This window comes from Muntiacus reevesi, chromosome 7, assembly GCF_963930625.1.
Source record: "Muntiacus reevesi chromosome 7, mMunRee1.1, whole genome shotgun sequence".
Classification (NCBI taxonomy): domain Eukaryota; kingdom Metazoa; phylum Chordata; class Mammalia; order Artiodactyla; family Cervidae; genus Muntiacus; species Muntiacus reevesi.
In genome coordinates this window covers 81,758,692-81,781,926 of record NC_089255.1, presented here as the reverse complement: position 1 = coordinate 81,781,926, position 23,235 = coordinate 81,758,692, and the positions used below count along the sequence as shown (strand labels likewise).

At 34.9% G+C, this 23,235-nt stretch overlaps 1 protein-coding gene across 1 annotated transcript in view; it reads right to left on the bottom strand.

Moving 5' to 3' along the window:
- DNAL1 (dynein axonemal light chain 1) overlaps positions 1-23,235 on the bottom strand; it is a 41,749-nt gene that overhangs the window by 5,633 nt on the left and 12,881 nt on the right. Inside the window, exons 4-8 of the mRNA XM_065940822.1 lie at positions 20,357-20,466; positions 17,695-17,750; positions 9,685-9,740; positions 2,242-2,368; positions 1,245-1,385 (exon numbers count right to left, since the gene is read on the bottom strand). Coding sequence (XP_065796894.1) covers positions 1,245-1,385; positions 2,242-2,368; positions 9,685-9,740; positions 17,695-17,750; positions 20,357-20,466 — 490 coding nt within the window. The remainder of the gene's footprint in view (positions 1-1,244; positions 1,386-2,241; positions 2,369-9,684; positions 9,741-17,694; positions 17,751-20,356; positions 20,467-23,235) is intronic.

Here is a 23,235-nt window from a genome sequence, read left to right as displayed (position 1 = left end):
AGAAAAATAGGCTTGTTAGCAGCTGTGGCCATGTATGTTCTATTTCACTGGTTTAAGGTAGCTCAAGGTCATTCTTCCAAGGGCTCTTCATACTGGCCTGAAGTCAATACTTGGTCCAAAAGGCTAAATGTGGCATGGTCTATTCAGGGTCTACATAAGAGATTCTTTTCTATTCTTAATGGAAGGGATTCACTTTCTGTGCACAATCAGAAAGGAAGACAAATGATTTCAAATAGTTTTGGAGTCCAGCCAAAGTTGAACACAAAAAGGCTAAAGTCCAAGACTCTAATATACCCTCTCTTTTCTGCTATTTTATTTTAAATTATGAGCATTCTTTCATATAGGTACAATATAAATAAAGAATAACAGAACCAATTTTTATATACCCATCATCCAATTTAAGAAATAGAACATCACCAGTTTCTAAGAAACCTGTTTGCCTCTTCATGTTTATTCCTATACCTCCTACAAGAGGCAGTCTACAGTTTTTGTTATTTTACCCTTTGATAAGTAACTAGAGGGAAAAAAGGGAACATACTGCATGAATGGCTTCCTGATAGCACCACTGGGAGGAGGAATGACCCAGAGAGGTCTGTGACTTTTATCATTTCTAGTTTTTAGATGACAAAAGAAAGTTTGGTAAGATGAATTATTAACCAGCACAATGACAAAAAAGCTAATAAGTGGTGGAACTGGGACTTGAACCCAATCAGTCAAGGATTTTTCTTGACATTGTCACCAATCTTAGGTATTGAGTGCGTGTGCTCAGTTGCTCAGTTGTGTCCAAATCTTTGTGACCCCATGGACTATAGCCTGCCAGGCTCCTCTGTCCATGGAAATTTCCAGGCAAGAATACTGGAGTGGGTTGCCATTTCCTTCTCTAATTTTAGGTATTGGGAAACTAAAATTATGGAGGAGAAGGAAAGAAAACACTACAATTTTGATCCGATTGTGAAAAAGCAACTGTTTACCATTTATGTCTAATTATTTTGCAATATAATATCTTTGGGACTTGAGAATAAACCCAGATTTCTCATAAACTTTTGGTTTAGGGATGATCCTAGAAGTTTTTCATCTCATTCTGGCCCAAACTGGGATCATAAAATTTCCTATGGACAGAAATGGCCTTGGAGAAGAGAGATAGCCTATCATTTTCTTCAGTTTTGCTGCTTTTCATGATTCCGTGCTACAAATTCAATTCTTATACCCAGAAAATATTTCCAGGCTGGCCCACAGTCACTCACCATCTAGCTTTTTCAGTTTGGGCACTCTCTTGGTTGCCTCTTCAATCCAGTTCCCCTCAGCAGAATGTTTCTCTTCCAAGGGATTGCCTACAAACACCAGGTCTTCTAGGCATGGCAGTTCTGCCAGCTTCACAAATTCAGCTGCAAGTACAAAGAATACATTACATATTAAAATGGCAAGTTTTACCATTATGATTTTAGGGGCTGAATTCCAATATCACTAGCTCTCAGTTTGTGACTATTCAGAACAACTTGTTAAGATTTTGAAGGAAGTAGGGGAAATTATACCATAGGAAGCCATTCTCTGAAGACATTACAGAAAGGGTGACATACCTCTTCTACCTTTGTGTTAGCCTAAGGATGGGATACAAAGAAGAAATGAGGTTCAGAATCAACCAATCAACCTCCAGTGGGAGGTCTTCTCTATACTGTATTGCATCAGTATTGGCTAAATTAGATTGCCTTTGTCTCTGTCCATCCCTTCATCTCTGAATACTTAAAGCCTTAAGTACATTCAAGCCTCTACTGTAGAACGTAACACATAGTTTTTGAATTATTAACTCATAAACTAATCTTGCCCACTAAGCTGTGAACTCCTTGAGGGCAGGGATAGTGTCCTATTCAATCATGTATCTCAAGAGCTTGGCATGGCTCAAGGCACACAGCAGGGGTTTAAAATGCTAAATGGATGGTGTACAACAAAAAAGAAAAGCAATTACATGTTAAATAAGTCTTCCACCTAAGAATTATTAAGCTGATTCCTTTTAGCCTTTGGACAATAATTGAAATTTATTTTCATGATTAATAGGACCAGGACCTTACAATCATTTCTAAGTAACCATTTAAATGTAAATGTCAAGTGTTTAGATGAAATATAGGAGCTCATATAGCTATTTCCCTCTGTGCTGAAAAAGAAATGTTCTCAATTGTATCTTGTTCCCTACTGGGCTATTTGCTATAAACATGAGGTAGAAGATTAGCAAAAAGCCAGCCTCACCCCAGTCTTTCACCAGGTTATTAGACATGTAGAGAATCTTCAGTTTCTTCATTACATGGATCCCTTTCAACTTCTCAATAAAATTGTAGGAGATCCACAGTTCTTCTAATGTGTCCCCTACTGCTTCCTGAAAAAGAAAGCAATTTGATTTACAAGCTTATTTTTTTGTATAAAAATATAAAGACAGTGGCCTCCAGAGAGAACTGAGACCCTCCTGTCCACTGACAGGAGAGCTGAAGACTGTATGGGAGTTTTTCTCATTAAGAAAGCCATGTAAAACATTTTGTTCCTTTCTTCAAACTAATGTGAACTAAGAATAGCTACTGAAATCATCAAGAGGGGGACTAACAGTACTATTTTATCACTTTTATTGAACAATATACTTTTCAAATTACTTCCCTATACATGGTATTACTTGATCCTAATTTAAAATAGGAAAATCATGTTATTTAATTTCTAGCATAGATTAAGATCTTTTTCTAAGATCACAACGCTATTTTGTTTTTGACCACACCACGTAGCTTGTGGGATCTTGGTTCTCCAACCAGGGATGGAACTTGGGCCCACAGCAGTGAAAGCTCAGAGTCCTCACCACTGGACCACCAGGGAATTCCCAACAATGCTATTAGACAGTAGACCTAGGAGACTTCCCTGGTGGTTCAGTGGTTACAATCTATGCCTTCAAGGCAGAGGGTGCAGCATATGAGACTAAGGTCTCACATGTCGCAGGGTGCAGCAAAAAAGGAAAAAAAGTAGACCTAGGTCTAAATTTCAGGGTGTTTTTTTTTTTCCCAATATTTGTTATGAAAACTTTCAAACATAAAAATGTTGAAAGAATATTATCATAATATCCATATATCCACTACCCAGTTTCTACTGTAATGTTTTACTATCTTTTCCTATCACATATCTGTCCATTTATCCCTCCTGCTACCTATCCATCAATTCATCTCTCTCTTTTTCTTTTTTTTGATGTATAAAACTCAAAACCCATCATTACAATATAAAGATTATATCATACTGACTCTTAAATGCTAGATACAATCAATGGTAGCACAAAACCTTTTCTTTCGTATACAAAAGACAAAATGTAATGATTATTTGTTGCTTAAAAAACAAAAACTACTAGGCAGAATCAATTCAACGTTCAAAAGTCCTCTTTTTTTTTTTTTTTTTTGGCTGAGCATGCAGGATCTTAGTTCCCTAACCGGGGATTGAACCTGTGCACTCTGCAGTGACAGAGTGGAGTCTTAACCCTGAACTGCCAGGATACTCCCTCAATCCCCTCTTAACCCAAAAGAATTCACCTACATCTGCATGGTAATGTCTAGAATGTAGGACCCAGGTCTGTGTTCTGGTACCTGTCACTTCAAAAACTATAAAGAGAATAAATGTACTCTGGATAAAGATCACGAATGCATTTTCCATACAGATGGAACCAAGGGGAAAAGCTGAGAATGGAGTGGCCTGAGTTAGTTCTGTGTGTCATCCCAAGGCCCACAGTTTATCTTTTTTTTTTTTTTTTTTTTTTTTTTTTGATCCCCCCTCCCACCTCCCTCCCACAGTTTATCTTAACTTCAACTTTCTAAGTACAAGAAACAACAGTTTCAAAGTAAAACTTTTAAATCAGTCCATTCCAGCACTTTATTAGAACTAAATTAGTTTATATTAGAACTTCGTGATTTAACCAGCCTCCCTCAGGTAAATTCTGATACCTTCTCTCAAAGGATCTAATTAGTATATTATATATAGCATCTGTCTTCAGATAATTTAAACTTTGTTTCATATATTTTCATTGCACTGAGTCCCCATCCTTCTCATTATCACCAGTTTAGAATGTGTGAGGCAGCAGAAAAAAATAGTGATTAAATACTAATTAGAAAATTTAGGCTCAATTCTAGGGTTTTTCCACTTATTTAGTGTCATTTTACATATGCAGGTGAGGACTCTTGGTCAGTTTTCACATAGCCAACTTGATCAATTCTCCAAATAGCCAATTTGCTGAATTTACTCTTTTACTGATAGAGAATAGTTGGGACAAAGTAAATACACATTGAAGGCTGCGATAACTATTGGCAGACGACTTATCCCAGCAACAGGGTTTAACAGTGCCTGTTCACTATACTTGGACACTTTACATAACTATCTGAGCCTCAGTTTCTTATCTGAAAATGAAGATTGAAGATTTTTTATCTTAAAATGAGGATATTATTTACTTATGAGTTTCAAGTCAGATAATGCATGTAAAGAGTCTGCTACATAATTATCAACACTGGATAATTATTAGGAATATTGGAGAGTGCCTAGAATTTAAGAAGAAAAAGATAAAAGCAGAAACTGGGTAAAAAATATGTTAGATCAATTTCCAAAAGAGGAAACATAAATAACAAATAAATATATAAAAAGATGTTCAAAATCATACAGATTAAAACAATATATTGTTTCTAACATATTGGCAAATATTAAAAATATGGATAATACTCAGGGATATTAAGGGTGGAGGGGGTAATCCTCATTTTTATACCACTGATGGTAAGTGGAGACTGGCATAAACACCATGGGAGCAATCTGAGGTACTTGTCAAAATTTAAATGCACAGAAATAACCTCAGCTTTTCTATTTTTAGGAATCTAGCCTATCTAAATATTCAAACAATTGCTAAAGTATATATGTAAAAAGATGTTCACTACAGTATGATATATAATAGCAAAAAAAGAAAAAAGAGAGAAAGACCCCCCCTTCCTCAATAAAATACATGGAAATACTCTACCTGCTCAGCTGTATTGAAATAGTTAAAACACATTGCCGTATATACTGATAAAGTAGAAAACCCCAGCTATGGAAAAGAATGCATTAAATCTGCCTGTTTTTACATGGAAGGCTATTCCTGATTTAAAAAAGCAGGAAAAATATGCACAATATATTATCAGTACAAATATAACATACACACACTCACACTTGCATGCACATACGCATACACAGATATCTGTTTCTACACAGAAAAAAATTTAAAGTATACAAATATTATTTCCATTATTCATGGAGCTAAGGTAGAAAGAGGAAAGACTTTCACAGTGTGTTTCATTTATTTATGAGTTGCTTGATTTGTTTTTTACAATTACATGTATTACTCTTAGAATTTAAAATTTAACCTAATAGTTTTTGTAAGTAGTAATAAAATATTTGGAGTCACAATAAATATTTACAGAGTGCCTACTACATGTATCAAGTACCAGTGTAGAAGCTGATGAACAAAACTGATACACTTATCAGGATTGGTGTGTGACACAGACAGAAAGAGAGGGAGAGAGAGAGGGAAAGAGAATAAACAAATAAGAAAAATGGGAAAAATTAAGAGTGGTAAGAGTTATTGATTAGAGTTTTGTTTTAGGATAGGATAGTTGGGTCTCTTCTGAGGAAGTGACATCTGAACTGAAGTATGAAAGTTAAGGAGCCAGTAATGTGGAAATCCAACAACAAATAGTTCTAAGTAGTTTTATATAGACTCCCTTCCTTCAATTTAACATTCCATATTTCATATATTAGAATAGTTATTTGTAAGTTACTGAGGCAGCTATTCAAATCATGCTATAAGGCAAATGTGACTAGATGAATAAATCAGTTAGTATGTGAACCTGTCTGAAGTCCAGCATCTGTATCCATATGCAGACTTATTTTTCTTCAGTCTGTGCATAAGTAGAAAGCTTTTGGATGCATTAAATGTTGTTTTTGGTATATGTACACACACACACACAAACTGAGGGGGGAAAAGCAACTGTTGGGGTTTACTGATAGCAGTTTACAGAAAGTTAAGAGATCTAAGTGATGCTTCAGCTAGATTAATATCTCCATTCATGCCTTTAATCCTATATTTACCATTTCTTATTGGTTTCTAGGTATATATTACATTTCATGGGAGAACCTATACACCATATCAATACTTAAGAATCTAGTTAGTGTTCAGTAAATACCTGGGGGAACATCCAGCATCTATCATATTGGTCCTAAAAATTTGGGGGTGTATTTATTTGCGAATTCTTCCTTTATAGAAAATTCAAAGTAATGTTTAGCCTCAAGTATAATAAATTCCGAAATTTTATAGCGCTGCGGTTCATGGGGTCACAAAGAGTCACACACGACTGAGCGACTGAACTGAACTGAGGATTTTATAAATTATATCTAGCTAGAAAGCAAACAATTCATCTACTGGCTATTGTGTTGGGGAAAAAACTTCCTTTTATTAACTTCAGAATGTAATCTCTAAGAATTTCTAAGCATTTTATGAATTTATGTGGGTAAGCAGACATGCAGATGTGGGGATATCACCAGATAATTCAAGATAATGCCAAAATTGCTCCTCTGAACACTGATTCCTATTCAGGTGTTTTGGCTGTTTCTGTAAAGGGGTGGAATGGTGGTGGCCACTGTGGCCTGTCTGGTCATGGGCAGTTACTATTCTGTAGAATACTAGTTTCAGAAGCAAAACAGTGTCAACCTCAATGACTCTGATGAAGCACAAGCTAGACTTACTGAGGTGGGTGGGGGAACAGGAGACCAGAGTTAAAAATATTTCAGAGTTTTTATGATGTATTTAACAATATGCACTTTTAAAAAATTATTGTCTTTGAGGGAACATATACAAGAAAAAGAAATTAACTTCATCTTTTCTGAATTTGCCTAGTTTTACAATATTCTCTCATTTCAACCTCTTTGCAAGGAAATTGAGATGGCCAATAAATATGCAAATAAAATATACTGTCAAAAATTTTAACAAACCCACGTTTGGTAAGGGGAAATGGGAACACTCTTATATTACTGGTGGTGGTATAAATTGGTACAAACTTTCCACAGGGTAACTTGATAATATGTCACAAAGGCCTTAAAAGAAATTCATACCTTTTGATCCTGCAATTCCATTTCAAGGAATTTATCCAAGGAATTATTCATAGATGTATGTAATAACTAAAAGGAGACTCATAATAGCATTGATTATGAATAATGAGTAACTTATTTAAATAAATTATGGTATACCAATAAAATAGAATATTATGCTCTCATTAAAAAAGAATATGGTTGCAAATTATTTAAAAAACTTAATATCCTCTGATCAAAAACTTCCAATGGCTTTGCAAGCCACTTGGGAAAAAAATCTAAAATCTTATCATGTCCTATAAGGGCTGGTTCTTGGCTCTGTCGACTTCAATAAGGGCAGTTCTTCCTCATTCAACATTTTTGCTCTTACTCAAGTAGCCAAGCAGCTTCAGTTTCAGGACATTTCCACTTGCTCTCCCTCTCTAGTCTGGAGCACTGGTCCCTTGGTCAGCTCTATAAGCCTACATTCTCACTTTCAGAGAGGACTTCCCATCAACCCACATTCTCTTATATGCCTCACTTTTCTTCACTACATTCACCACCACTTGATATATTATTATACAATTATTTTCTAGTCTGTCTCCCTCCACTACAATGTAAGTTCAATGAGAACAAGGACTTTATTTTACATTCTGCTGTATCTCTAGTGCCTAGAAAAGTGCCTGGCTAAGTCAGGAAAAAGCCTACAAGCAATAAATGCTGGAGAGGGTGTGGAGAAAAGGGAGCCCTCTTACACTGTTGGTGGGAATGCAAACTAGTACAGCCACTGTGGAAAACAGTGTGGAGATTTCTTAAAAAACTGGAAATAGAACTACCATATGACCCACCAATGCCACTTCTGGGCATACACACTGAGGAAACCAGATCTGAAAGAGACACGTGCACCCCAATGTTCATCGCAGCACTGTTTATAATAGGCAGGACATGGAAGCAACCTAGATGCCCATCAGCAGACGAATGGATAAGGAAGCTGTGGTACATATACACCATGGAATATTACTCAGCCGTTAAAAAGAATTCATTTGAATCAGTTCTAATGAGATGGATGAAATTGGAGCCCATTATATAGAGTGAAGTAAGCCAGAAAGATAAAGAACATTATAGCATACTAACACATACATATGGAATTTAGAAAGATGGTAACGATAACCCTATATGCAAAACAGAAAAGGAGACACAGAAGTACAGAACAGACTTTTTGAACTTTGTGGGAGAAGGTGAGGGTGGGATGTTTTGAAAGAACAGCATGTATATTATCTATGGTGAAACAGATCACCAGCCCCGGTGGGATGCATGAGTCAAGTGCTCGGGCCTGGTGCACTGGGAAGACCCAGAGGAATCGGGTGGAGAGGGAGGTGGGAGGGGGGATCGGGATGGGGAATACGTGTAACTCTATGGCTGATTCATGTCAATGTATGACAAAACCCACTGAAATGTTGTGAAGTAATTAGCCTCCAACTAATTAAAAAAAAAAAAAAAAACTAAAAAAAAAAAAAAGAAAAAAAAGAAAAGTGCCTGGCTAAAAGGCATTCAGGAAATATACTGTATGGATTTGCTGAATGAATGAATGACATAGAAACATTATCTTTGTATATTAAGTAAAAAAAAAGAGATGCAAAACAAAATGTATAATATGATTTCATTTCCTACATTCTCACCAAAGCAAAGAAAAAAAGGTAAGAAAGATGTCTGTCAATCAAAATGTTAGCAGTGGTTTATGGGTACTTTTTTTTTTTAAAACCAGCCCACAGGATTTCAGTTTTACTGTCAGTAATCTCAGTGATTGCTATTGGGAGCAGTTTCAAAGCTGCTCTTTGGAAGTTGGCTTATTGGGTAATGCTTCCTTTTAAAGACTGAATAGATGAAGTTTGTTTGCTGAACGTGAACAGCACAGAACCCTTCGATTCACCTCTGAATACTCCTGTTTACAAAGAGTAATTTTTCTTTCTTTTTTTAAAATTTTTACAATGTTCTATTGCTTTCTGCCACACAGCAGTGCAAATCAGCCACAATTATACACATATCCCCTCCCTACTGCGCCTCCCTCCCCTTCCCCCATCCCACCCCTGAGGTCATCACAGAGCACCAGGCGGGGCTCCCTGTGTTAGACAGCAACTTCTTACCAGCTCTCCGTTTTACACAAGGCACTGTGTATATGCTGATGCTGCTTTCTCCATTCATCCCACTCTCTTTCTCTCACTGTCTACAAGTCCATTCTCTACATCTGCATCTCCATTCCTTCCCTGCAAATAGGTTCATTAATACCATTTTTCTAGATTCCATATATATATTAATATTCTAAATGTGGTTTCCTCTGATTTACTTCACTCTGTATAATAGGCTCTAGAGCTCATCCACCTCACTAGAACTGACTCAAATTCGTTCTTTTTTATGGCTGAATATTATTTCATTGCATATATGTGCCACATCTTCTTTATATAGGTATTTTTTTTATATAGGTACTTTTTATATTTGCTTTTCTATTTTGAAAAGTTTCTGCAACAGAAAAATATTACTTGTATACTCAAGAAAAAGAGTGTATCCTTTTTTAAGTAGTAAATAACAACCTACCAGACCATTTAAGTTCTTTATGTTGTTTCTTCCTAAAGACAATATTCTCAAGTTTTCTGTAGAGGAAAGAAAGCAATTTTGCTTTATTAGAATTATATCACACAATTGTTATAAATCTAATATAAAAAGCTTTAATACATTCATATAATAAACATCCTTATGTAACAAGAAAGCCTGTACTAATAAAAAGTGGTAATCAAGTAGGAAATAACATTGACTTACACTAAGGTAAACTCTACAATTGCACATCACATCAATATTAAATTTTAAATGTTTAGCTATTTGAAATGCATGGTTTTAAATTACTGGCTAGTAAGAAATATTACACAGATAAAATAAGAGAAAGGAGGTTTGAACTTTAAATTTGGGAGCATATACATTTCAAATCTCTTATAGTATCAGGACTTATACTAGAAAATAGAAACATTCCCATGTACAGTCCCCACACCACTCCATAAAAGATTAGAAGTGAAATCAAGTGAATTACTATTTTAAAAATCTTTTGTTTTATTTTTTAGAATAATTAGATTGCAATTTGGTTTAAAAAGAAGTCTATTTGTGTTTTTTAAAAGGATGTTTCTTTTGTCTATTTATAAGGTTAGTTCTGGAAGAAAAAAAGTAGAAACAGTGGTTGGTTTGGGGGAGGAACTGAGAGTCAGTCTATGGGCAGAGGAAGATATTTTTAATTTAGCTTCTTCTGAACTTATTTGCATAACATCATATACACATATTATTTTTCAAAATTAAAAGATTTCTAGTAAAACATGCAATCTCACTTCTGTCCTAAAAATCTACTGTGATCACTTATGTATAAGTTATACATTTAATCTTCACAACTTAAACTTTTATAACTCTGCTATCCAATATGGTAGTTACTAACCACATTGAAACAGTCACTAAGTCAAGTCCGACTCTTTGCAACTCCATGAACTGCAATACTCCAGGCTTCCCTGTCCTTCACTATCTCCCTGAGCTTGCCCAAACTCATGTCCATTGAGTCAGTGATGCCATCCAACCATCTCATCCTGTGTCGCTTTCTTCTCCTTTTGCCCTCAATCTTTCCCAGCAACAGGGTCTTTTCCAATGAGTCGGCTATTTGCATCAGGTAGTCAAAGTATTGGAGCTTCAGCCTCAGCATTAGTCCTTCCAATGAATATCCAGGGTTGATTTCCTTTAGGATTGACTGGTTTGATCTCCTTGCTGTCCAAGGGATACTCAAGAGTCTTCTCCAGCACCACAGTTCAAAAGCATCAATTCTTTGGTGCTGAGCCTTCTTTATGGTCCAACTCTCACATCCATACATGACTACTGGAAAAAACAGAGCTTTGACTATATGGATCTTTGTCAGCAAAGTGATGTCTCTGCTTTTTGATATACTGTCTAGGTTTGTCATAGCTTTTCTTCCCAGGAGCAAGTGTCTTTTAATTTCATGACTGCATCCACCATCTGCAATGATTTTGGAGCCCAAGAAAATGAAATCTGACACTGTATCCACTTTTTACCCATCTATTTCCCATAAAATGATAGGACTGTATTAATTTAATTAAAATTATACATAAATTCAGTTTCTCAGTCACATTAACCACATTTCAAGAACTTAATAGCTATAAATGGCTAGTGGGAACTATATTGGGACAATACAGATAATTCTATTGGTTGACACTGTTCTATAACATCCATGGTTATATATATATATATAATATATATATATTATGTATACAATGTATATTATGTATGTATTATGTATGTATATAATGTATATTATGTATGTATTATGTATATAATATATATTATGTATGTATATGTATATGTATGTATATATATTATGTATATAATGTATATTATGTATGTATTATGTATGTATATATTATGTATGTATTATGTATATAATATATATTATGCATGTATACATATATGTATGTATATGTATATGTATTATGTATATAGTATATATATTATTATATATATATTATGGATGTTCTATAACATCCATAATTCAATGGTTAAGAACAAAATCCAATCCAAGCTCTCCAAGGAAGTAACCAAACCTCTTGGAATCTCAGTTTTCTTTTATGTAAAATGAGGAAGTATAGACTCTATCTTATAGGAATATAAGGACTAAATGAGATAATTGTCTAAAATATTCAGCATAATGCCTAATCCATAGTAAGTACACAATAAGTGATGTATGTGTGTATAGGTATCAGGCATATACAGTTATATAAGTTTTGGTTTTAATTTATTTAATTTAGTAAAATTTTCAAATTATCTTATGAGAAACATTTAGTTTTCAGAAGAAGGTATTAATATTTTAAAAGCAATCTAATTCTTGCAAAATAGTTGAAATAAAACCCCATGTTATAGGCTGAATTGTCCCCTACGAATCCATATGTTGAGGTCCTAACACCCAGTACCTCAGAATGTGACTCTATTTGTTAATAGAAACTTTAAAGGGGCAATTAAAGTAAGATGACATTTCAGGTAAAATCCAGTATGACTGGTGCCCTTACAAGAGAGAAGATGAGGACACAGACAGAAACAAAGACAAAGGGAAAAGACAGCTACACACAAGCCGAGGAGAGAGGCTTCAGAAGAAATCAACTGTACCTACACCTTGATTGTGGATTCTAACCTGTCAACTATGAGAAAATAAATTTCTGTTGTGTAACTCATCCAGTCTGTGGGATTTGTTATGGCAGCCCTAGCAAACTAATATACTTTACATATAACTATAAATATGTGGAAATTAAATATATAAGAAAATCACATAATCAATTTTCTTTAAAGCTTCTTAATATGGAAAAACAGTATCTTTTTCTATTTAATGCAGAATAAAAACCTTATTCAAAAAGTTATTCATTCAATACATAATTATTGAGCATCTACTATGTGCCAGGCATAGCTATGAGTGCTTCCAATATAACTGTGAATAATACAGATTCAAATTCTTGCTTGTCATGGAGATAATTTCTGGCAGACAGTAAGCAAAACAATTAAATGTATTAGACAGTGACAAGTGTAAAGCAGAAAGAAAAGCAGGCAAAAAGAATGAAACAGCAGGGGGTAGAAGCATCCAACATGTTAGATAGAAGGTGACTTCAAAGTAAAGATTCAAAGGAAGTGAAGCAGCTAGACATGAGGCTATCTGGGGGGAAAACATGCAGAGGGAACTTCAACTGCAAAGGCTTCAAAGCAGGACCATAACAGAAGTATTCACAAAACACAACCTAGCTGAGAGAATGAGAGGAGAGTAATAGGAGATAAAATTAGGGAAAAAAAAAAAAAAGCAATAGGCCTTATAGGGGATATGACAGAGGAGTCAAGAAATTACCAAGGAATTTGGTATGAGCAGCTAGAAGAATGCAGTTGTCACTGCCTGATACAGACACACAAGAAGCTGGGTTAACAAAGGCTGGGTAAGGATAGCAGGACTCAGTTTTGAACCTGTTAAGTATGAAATGTCTAGGAGACATTCAGTGGAAATGTCGGGCAACTGAATGTGTAAGCCTGGAGTTCAGAGGAGATGTATGGACTTGAGCTATAAATTTGGGAACCATCAGCATACAAATGGTAAAGCCATGAACTGAATGAGAATGTGGAGTAGGTAAAGACAGAAAAAAGATCCAAAAACTGAGGCCAGGAATACCCCAACATTAAAAAATGTGAGGACATGAGACTGGGAGGAAGCAGTCAGAAAGGCAGGAGGAAATCAAAAGGGTACATTATCCTAGAAACCCAATACAGAAATCATGTCAAAATGCACTTAGGTCAACTAAGATAAGAATTGAGAAATGACCTCAGATCAGAGATAACAGATACATGCAGATCTTTCAAAGATAATATCTAGTTTAATATATACAACTCTTTTTAAAAAATGAAATGGCAATGAGAGGGCTAAAAGGATCTTATTTATTGCTGTCCAGGGAGGTAAATTATGATATCAAAGTTAATAGATTAACTGTTCTAACATTACACAATTACATATTTTCCATATTTTTATATGCTGCATAAGTAGAATGCCACTATATGGAAAACAGTTTTTAGGTCTTGAGGAAAATCAAAACATTATCATAAAGTTATATTTATTTACTTAGTAAACTGAAGAAGTATACTGTTTTAACAACAATATTTACTTTCTAATCTTTAAATGAGAGTATCATTTATATTGTACAGCTTTTTAGCCACAGTTTGAACATAATCATGTCATGCCATTTTCTCGTCACAACTGTTAGGGTTAATCTGCCTTAAAACCCCCCTGTTAAATAGCAATACTTGTTTATTTCAGATCTTCTCATATTAGCATAGTAGGTAAGACAATAGTGCTCATGAAAGGAAAGGGGTAGGAGGCAAGCTAGAGTCATATATTCAGTATTTTATACGGATTAGTTGGCTTCATTTTGCTTCATAGTCACAGACAAAGTGTATTCTCTGTAGACTGCAGAAATACCATTTCTTACAAGCAGAACTAAAATGAGATGTGTACAGTATAACAAATACATGATACAAATGCCTATCCTCTCTCTTTCCATGTCTATATTAGACATCAATAATTGATGAAGGTACTCTTTTCCACTGAATTTCTGGAACTCTTTTTAATGTGATTTTCCTGAGAGTCACTACCAAGTGATCAAAGAGAATAAGAGTTACCAGCCCTTTACAGAAGTTTACCCAATTTCATATGTCATAGTCATGTTTTTATGAAAGAAAAGCATGTTGTTCATACTGATAAATGTTATCAATTTAGCCTCATGTAAGCAAGTTATTTCAATTGCAAAGAAACCGAAAGAGAAGAAAATTAAATATCTCAAATTGTTTAATGAGTCAGTGGAAACTGGAATAGACTGAATCATTTTAAATACAACTCTAATAGTAAACACTTCCTCTCCAGCACTATATAAATACTGAATGTAACTTTGAGTAAGGTACAAGGCAGGGGCAGGGGGAGACGGAGATTAGGAATAAAAGGTTAAAAGATTAATAAAATATGGTGCTTGCCCTAAGGGGCTCATTATCTAAAGAGACAGAACATATTCCTAACTATAATAACAGCTACTATTTCTTGAGCATTTATATGCACCAGGCACTATTCTAAGCACTTTATACACACTGACTCATTTAATCTTCAAAATAAATATATGAAGCTGTTGTTTAGTTGCTAAGTCGTGTCTGACTCTTTGCGACCATGAACTGCAGCATGCAAGGCTTCCCTGTCCTTCACTGTCTCCCTGAGTCTGCTCAAACTCATGTCCATTGAGTTGGGATGGCATCCAACCATCTCATCCTCTGTCATCCCCTTCTCCTCCTGCCCTCAATCTTTCCCAGTATCAGGGTCTTTTCCAATGAGTCAGTTCTATGCATTAGGTGGCCAAAGTACTGGAGCTTCAGCTTCAGCACCAGTCCTTCCAATGAATATTCAGGGTTGATTTCATTAAGGATTGACTGGTTTGATCTCCTTGCAGTCCAAGGGACTCTCAAGAGTCTTCTCCAACACCACAGTTCAAAAGCATCAATTCTTTGGTGCTCAATCTTCATTAGGGTCCAACTCTCACATCCATACATGACTACTAGAAAAACCATAGCTTTGACTATATGGATCTTTGTCGGCAAAGTGATGTCTCTGCTTTTTAATACACTGTCTAGGTTTGTCATAGCTTTTTTTCAAGGAACAAGTGTCTTTTGATTTCACGGCTGCAGTCACCATCCACATTGATACTGGAGCCCAAGAAAATGAAATCTGACACTATTTCCACATTTACCCCATCTATTTGACATGAAGTGATAGGACCAGATACCATGATCTTTGTTTTTTGAATGTTGAGTTTCAAGCCAGCTTTTTCACTCTCCTCTTTCACCTTCATCAAGAGGCTCTTTAGTTCCTCTTCACTTTCTGGATTATAATCCAAGATAGACTGTTATAAATGTTTCCAAGAAAGAGTAATAATGATGACGGAAATCAGAAGTCTTTAGAGATCTTCCTCTAAATAACATTTAAACTTTGCGTTCTTAATGCTAATTTTGTTTCTTGTAGGGTTTTCCTGTTACAGGAAGGGGCTGTTCTCAATGAAAAGCACTGCATTAACAAGTGTACAAAGTCATAAAAAAGAATGACATGTTTGGGTGTAAAGAGGATGTTACAAACTTTTAAATGACTCTGAATGCAACCTTAAGGCATTTGGTCTTTATTAGGCAAAGGGGAGTCATTAAAGGTCTCTGGTCTGGAGGAATGATAAATAGAACAATATTTTCACAAAGAAAACTCTGGTGTCAGTGTTGAAGGTCAACTGAAGAGCAGAAAGATAGGAGACAAGGAGATCAATTGGGTGGCTATCACAAAAGTTGTAAGGCAGGGTTTTTTCAAATTGTGGATCATGTGAAATCAACTTAATGGGTTGTCAGCAAGGATCTACTATATATTAATAACAGGAAAATCTACTCAATATCCTGTGACAACCTACATGAGAAAAGAATCTAAAAAAGAATGAATATATGCACATGTATAACTGAATCACTTTGCAGTACATCTGAAAGTAACATAACATTGTGAATCAACTATACTCCAATAAAATAAACAGAAAAAACCTTAGTGGATTGTGACAAACATTTAAAAAAACATGAAATCACACTAATAATTTTTTAATAATGGAATTGATGCTCTCAGGGTAAATACTGTTTTACACATTTTAATCCAGTTCATATGTGTATATTTGATATGCATATTCATGTGTGTACATGCAGTCTCTAAGTCGTGTCTGACTCTTTGCTACTCTATGGACTGTAGCCCATCAGGCTCCTGTGTCCATGGGATTTTCCAGCCAATACTGGAGGGGGTTGATCTTCTCAACCCTGGGATTAAACTCACGTCTCCTGCACTGGCGGACAGATTATTTACCACTGAGCCACCTGGGAAGCCCTATGAACGTATGTACTGAGTTATTAATGCAAATGTATTTCTTATTGTGGGAAATGTTAAAAAACGTTTGAAAAAGATGACCTAAGGGGAAAATGATGAGGGTCTAAATTAAAGCTGTAGCTCCTGGAAATGGAAATGCAACAAATTATTTGAGAGCTCTTTCAAAGAATAAATTTAACAGGACTCAGTGATGAACCTGGATGTAGGGCTTGAGGGAAATAAAGGGGAAATATTATAAGATAAATGATGGCTCACCAAAAGATACCTACATCCTAATCCCTGGATGTGAATGTTACCATATATGGGAAAAAATATTTTACAGATAAGAGTAAGTTAGGAATCTAAAGATGGGGAAAATAACCTTGATTATCCAAGTGTTCCCTAAATGCAATCATGTGTGTCCTTATGAGACGGTGACAGAAAAAGATATGACGGAGACAAAGCAGTAGAAGGAAATATGATCACAGAGGCAGATACTGGAGTGACACAGTCACAAGCCAAGGAATGTGGCAGTCATTAGAACCCAGAAAAAGGAAGGAAAAGATTCTCCCATAAAGCCTCCAGAGAAACTGTAGCCCTCTTAGAACACTGATATTGGCTCAGTGAAATTGATTTCAGACTTCTGGCCTCTAGAATTGTGAGGGAATAAATTTCTGAAGCTTTCAGCCACCAAGTGTTTGCAGCCCAGAGGCAACTTGCATAAGGAACCTTGACAACTGGGAAGGAGTCAATGCCAATAAAAAAGACAGGGAGCATAGGAAAAACAAGGATATGAGGAACACAATTTTAAATAGAACAAATATGAAACACAAGAGAAATCTGGACAAAAACAGATAATAAAAACTTGATTTTTCTAGTTAAGATATTTCAGTTCTAACTCTACAAGCTTTAAAATGTCTTTAAACTATTCAGGTTTCATGTTATTGCTAATTTTCTTTGGATAGTCAAACAAGACACATAGTGTATATATTCTTTCTATCATCTGACAATTACTGTGGTTGAAACAGGTGCCAGCTTCTAGGATTACGCAGTGTCTCTGGAATGTTTATTCCAAATAACTAAAAAAACCCTAGAACCATCTGTTACTGTGGATCACTTACTTAAGCCATTCAGGTTTGCAATTTTTTCAATGCAGTTTGTAGACAGTGAAAGCTTCCTAAAAGAGTAAAAAAAGAATACTTGAATTAATAAGAAAAAAAGTTAATAGTATAACAGAAATTATTCCTCAAGTGCTCTCAGACATTTCCTTTTCACACTGAATCCTTTTTTCCCCTCTCAGAATGTATTCTTTGCATGCATGTATTCTTTCATTTTGAAATCTTCATACTTTTTTCCCTGATTACAAAAGTTAATAAACATTCACTGTATAAAATTAAAAAAATCTTTTTGCGGACAATTTGGTGTTTTCTATTAAATTTTTTAAATGCGTATTTTCTTTGACCCAGTAATTCATTTATAGGAACATATCCTATGGAAATACTAAAGCCAAATATATATGAGTTAAACTATTTACTGTATTATTATAATAGCCAAAAAATGGGAAAAAAATTTATAAACACCCGTCAGCTGAGGAATACAGATAACAAAATACTATGTTTCCACTAAAACAAACAAGATCGGGCCATACATACCAACTTTGGGAAACGTCCATGATATGTATATTATAAAAAGTTACGTAATCCTAACCACCCCAGACATTCCCCCAGAGATACTTTCACCAATTTATATATATATTTTTCCCAAAATATACTTTAATTGTATAAAAATAAAATTTTAAAGGGAGCATAATTACACACTATTAATCTTCTCTTGACAAAAATGTTTAAAATCTTAGTAAACTTCATGCAAAGAATATAATAAAAGCTAATTTTATTGAATGCTTCATATGTGCCTAGTATTCTTCTAAATACTTTACATGTATTAACTATTTTAACCATCAGAATGATCCTATGAACCACATATTAGTAACCATATTTTACAAATGAGGAAACTGAGACACAAAGATGTTAAGCAATTTGCCTACTATTACACAGCCAGAAAGTAGCAGATCCAAATTTAAAACTCCTCAAAACTGACCCTAGAACATGTGATCTTATCCTTCTGATTTGATTTGAAGAGGAATTCTTTTTTTTTTTTTGCTTAAAACAGTAAAAGCAATTACTGTACACTGTAAATTATTGGTCATATGTGTATATTTTCTAGTCATTCCCCACTCCCAAGAATTACCAGTGAAAGTGAAAAATGGAGTGGAAAAGCAGGAATACAGTTGGGGAACAATTCCGTAATTGTTGTATAGGCAACCTGCTCAAAGATTGTCAGCAAAAGTATGAAGAGGATGACCCTTAAACAGTTTCTAGGGTACTTTAGTATGAGGTATAGAACCTTCTCAAGGTTTGATAAAAAGACATTTGACCTCTTTGAAATAATGCTCTTTGAAATCATGATTTTGAAGCCAAAAACACATTTAAGGTGGATTTTTATGTAATACACTGTGTTCTCATCACAAAGGACAAGCTGCATACAAAAACTAAATTATGTTTGCTTTTCCCTTTAATTCCAAAGATAGACATTAGTCTAATGCATGCATTCACAAATATGTGCTTATGAGTCATTTAGATTGCATAAATACAGATACCTAGTTTGATCAGTAGATTCTTCTATAAATTCGAAGTGGGGCTTATCTGCTGCACAAGGAGGTTCTTATGTAGGTAGTGAGGGAACCACACTTAGGAAAATGTAGGATTTTCCAATATTCTATAACAAGTGATTCTATAACATTCTATAGCCCTGACAAGACACTGCGGCTTAAGAGCATGGTTACAAGGTGTCATGGTATAATTGCCTCAAATTAGTCACAGAACCCTGCTAAAAAGCATGCAGAATATTCAGGAAATCAGTTAAAATAATAAACATAGATATAATATTTAAAGTCTTGGGAAAATAGGATTATAAAGTAAGTGTAATTTACTGCCAATGAGGAAAAAAAAATTAGAAGGCTCTACAAGAGAATGCTAGGACTTCCCTGGTGGTCCAGTAGTTAAGACTTCATGCTTCCACTGCATGGGTTCTATCCCTGGTCAGGGAACCAAGATCTTATATGCCGTGCGGAGCAACCAATAATAATAATAATAAAATGAAATTTAAAAAAATGCTAACCTTGGTACTCCAAAACTGGTGCAATTTTGGTTGGTATTTCCTTTTCTTTGTGTTTTTAATATTTTCTAGATGTTTTACAATGTATTTTCATAATTTGAGAAATTTTTCAAAAGTGGTAACTTTTATGCTTCTGAGCAAGTATAGTATTGACTTTGAAGGATAATTTACAAGGGAAACTACTAGATTTTATGACAGAGAAATAGTTTTATTGTGTTATTTAGCTTCTCCTAAGAGACAAGGAAATTTGGGTAAAGAATCCACCTTCTAATGCAGGGGACACAGGTGCGATCCTTGGTTGGGGAACTAAGAATCACAGGGCAATTAAGCCCGTGCACTGCAACAATGACCCAGCACAACCAAAAAAAAAATCATACTGTTAAAAAAAACGATCCAGGATAGTTTAGGATTCCTCTATTAACGACCCTATAAACCAATAATCTTTTACGTTTGGCTTTGCCAAAGGGAGAATCACAGGAAGGAAGGAAGGGAGGGAGGGAGGGAAATGAAGACCGAGAAAGTAAATAGATTTTTTTAGTCTGTGTATTTAGAAAAGGAAGGGAAACTTCACAGCAATACTAGAGAGGATGAAAAAAGACGAGCGCTTACTCGCAATTAGAAAGTGTGGACAAGGATGCATCCATCTTCTCTATAGGGGGGATCTGGGCATACAGCTTTATCTCTCTGGCTTCAGACGGCTTCTGGCTGGTTTTCTCTTCCTATAATAAAAAATTCATGTGGAAGAAAATAATCCCAGATTATAATGTGGAACTAAAAAGGCCAGATTGTCTCAAGGCTTCTCAATATTTATTTCAAAATAGCTATTAAAATTCAGTAATTCTGTACATTCTTGACAGAACACTTACTGACAACATACATGTACTTACTGAACCTGATAACTAGCTTATACATGGCTGATTCAGATAATTCCCTGTCCGGTCTCAGCCAAACGGGAAAGAGGAAAGAAAATAAATCTTATTTCTGTAGTTTTTTTTTAATCTTTTAAGAGTCTGTCAATTAATAAACAAAAATAAAACCCAATAACAAAAACATTTTCCTGGGAAGGATTCCTTGTCCCCAAACAAACTTTTCTTAAGTATCAGATTTAGATCTATAAGACCAGCTGTTTTTGTCATCGCATCTTTCTGTTCCTATATACAATTTAGTCTGAGTTACAACCACCAAATACCAAGAATTTGGGAAGGTATTCTCTTTATGACAAAGCTAAGGTCAAATTTATTTGTTCTACAATAATTTACTACTACATTCTGTGTTACAGTTTAATTTCAGTACCTAAAACAATTTAAATTTCAATTACCAGCACATGCTGCCTAATAATATTTCCTAAGTACCTCAATACTTAGTTCTATCTCTCCAACAAAACAAGAAGATACTGCAGCTCAGGGACCATTTTTTTTTTTGCTTTCCTATGTTTTCTATTGTTGTCATTTAGTCGCTAAGTTGTGTCTGACCCATTGTGACCCCATGAACTGCAGCACTCAGGTTTCCCTGTCCTTCACTATCTCCCGGAACGTGCTCAAACTCATGTTTTCTATAACTAGTGTGATATAAGACACAAAAGAGATTTGGTTTTTTTTTTAAATCAAATTATAACACATCAATAATAGAAAATATATAATCAGTTGAAAGACATCTAATGCATATCCACTCAGTATTTTTTTGTGTGCCATAGGTTAGGAGGTGGGAGACTGACATCTTTAATAAATGTTGTGTTAATGAGAGTAAGAATGAGTATGATATCTTCAAATAATCTTAAAGTTAAAGATTTACGGCCAAAAGAAAAAAAAAAAGACTTACGGCCATAATATAATCTAGAAATAAAACGTACAAACCAAACCAAATAGCCAACCACTTGTTATTATAAACCAAGTGTTATTAACCACTTGTTAATATAAATATTATTACATTATCCTAAAATCTGCTTCAAGGAAACTGTATTGAGTACTAAGCTACTCCATACTTTTTTAATGAAACAAAACAGATTTTTCACTAGCTAGAGAGAAAAGAATTTTTAAATTGCAATTAGGGTATAAAGAAACTTATAAGCACTAAAAACAGGAATTCAAATATTTCATTATCCTAGCTACTTTGTCTATTTTACATAGACACCAAGTTTCTTGAAAGACTTTTTATTTAAAACCCAGTTACAAAAGCAAAGATACATTATTACACAAAAAACTGATAACACAGTCAAGTAAGCTATCACTGGGGATAGAAATTGAGGGCCATCTCTATGTTCTCTGGAAATTCTATCCATAATGCTGAAATACAACCATTCAAACTTTATAGAATTTTATATTCAAAATATTTGTTTAAATTAAATGCACATTTTTTACAATACCATTTCCTAACATTACTATGTGCTTTTAAAAAATGTATCTTATGTATTTTTCCAGATATAATTAATATGCAGCACTGAATAAGTTTAAGACATACAACATACTGATTTGACTTACATAATCATGAAATGATGACCACAGTAAGTTTAGTGAACATCCATCATCTCAAGTAGATACAAAATAAAAGAAATAATTGTTTTTCCTTGTGATGAAAACTCTTGGGACTTAACTCTCTTAACTTTCATATATAAATTACTGCAGGGTTGTTGTTCTTCAGTTGATACATTCTGTCCAACTCTTTGCCACCCCAAGGAACTACAGCTTGCCAGGCTTCCCTGTCCTTCACCATCTCCTGGAGTTTGCTCAAATTCATGTGTACTGAGTCAGTACTGAGTCAACGATCTCATCCTGTGTTGCCCTCTTCTCCTCTTGCCCTCAATCTTTCCCAGCATCAGGGTTTTTTCCAGTGAGTCAGCTCTTCACATCAGGTGGCCAAAATATTGGAACTTCAGCTTCAGCATCATCCTTCCAATGAATAGGAAGGCTGATTTCCTGGAGGACTGACTGGTTTGATCTCCTTGCTGTCCAAGGGATTCTCAAGCATCTACTTCAGCACCACAGTTCAAAAGCATCAATTCTTTGGTATTCAGCCTTCTTTACAGTCCAACTCTCACATCCATACATGACTACTGGAAAAACCATAGCTTTGCCTATATGGACCTTTGTTGGCAAAGGGATGTCTCCACTTTTTCATATGCTGTCTAGGTTTGTCATAGCTTTTCTTCCCAGGAGCAAGCGTCTTTTAATTTCAAGGTTACAATCACTGTCCAAAGTGATTTTGGAGCCCAAGAAAATAAAATCTGTCACTGCTTCCACTTTCCCACATCTATTTGCCATGACGTGATGGGACCAATGTTAATTACATTAATCATTTTGTAGACTGCATCCCTAGTACTTACCTATCTTGTAACTGGAAGCTTGTACCTATTGACTATCTTCATCCAATTTCCCCGACTCCTACCCCTTGCCTCTGGTTGCCACAGTCTTTTTCTACGAATTTGTCTGTTTGTTGAAACATAATTGACTTATAGTGCTATGTTAGTTCCTGGTGTACAACACAGTGATTCA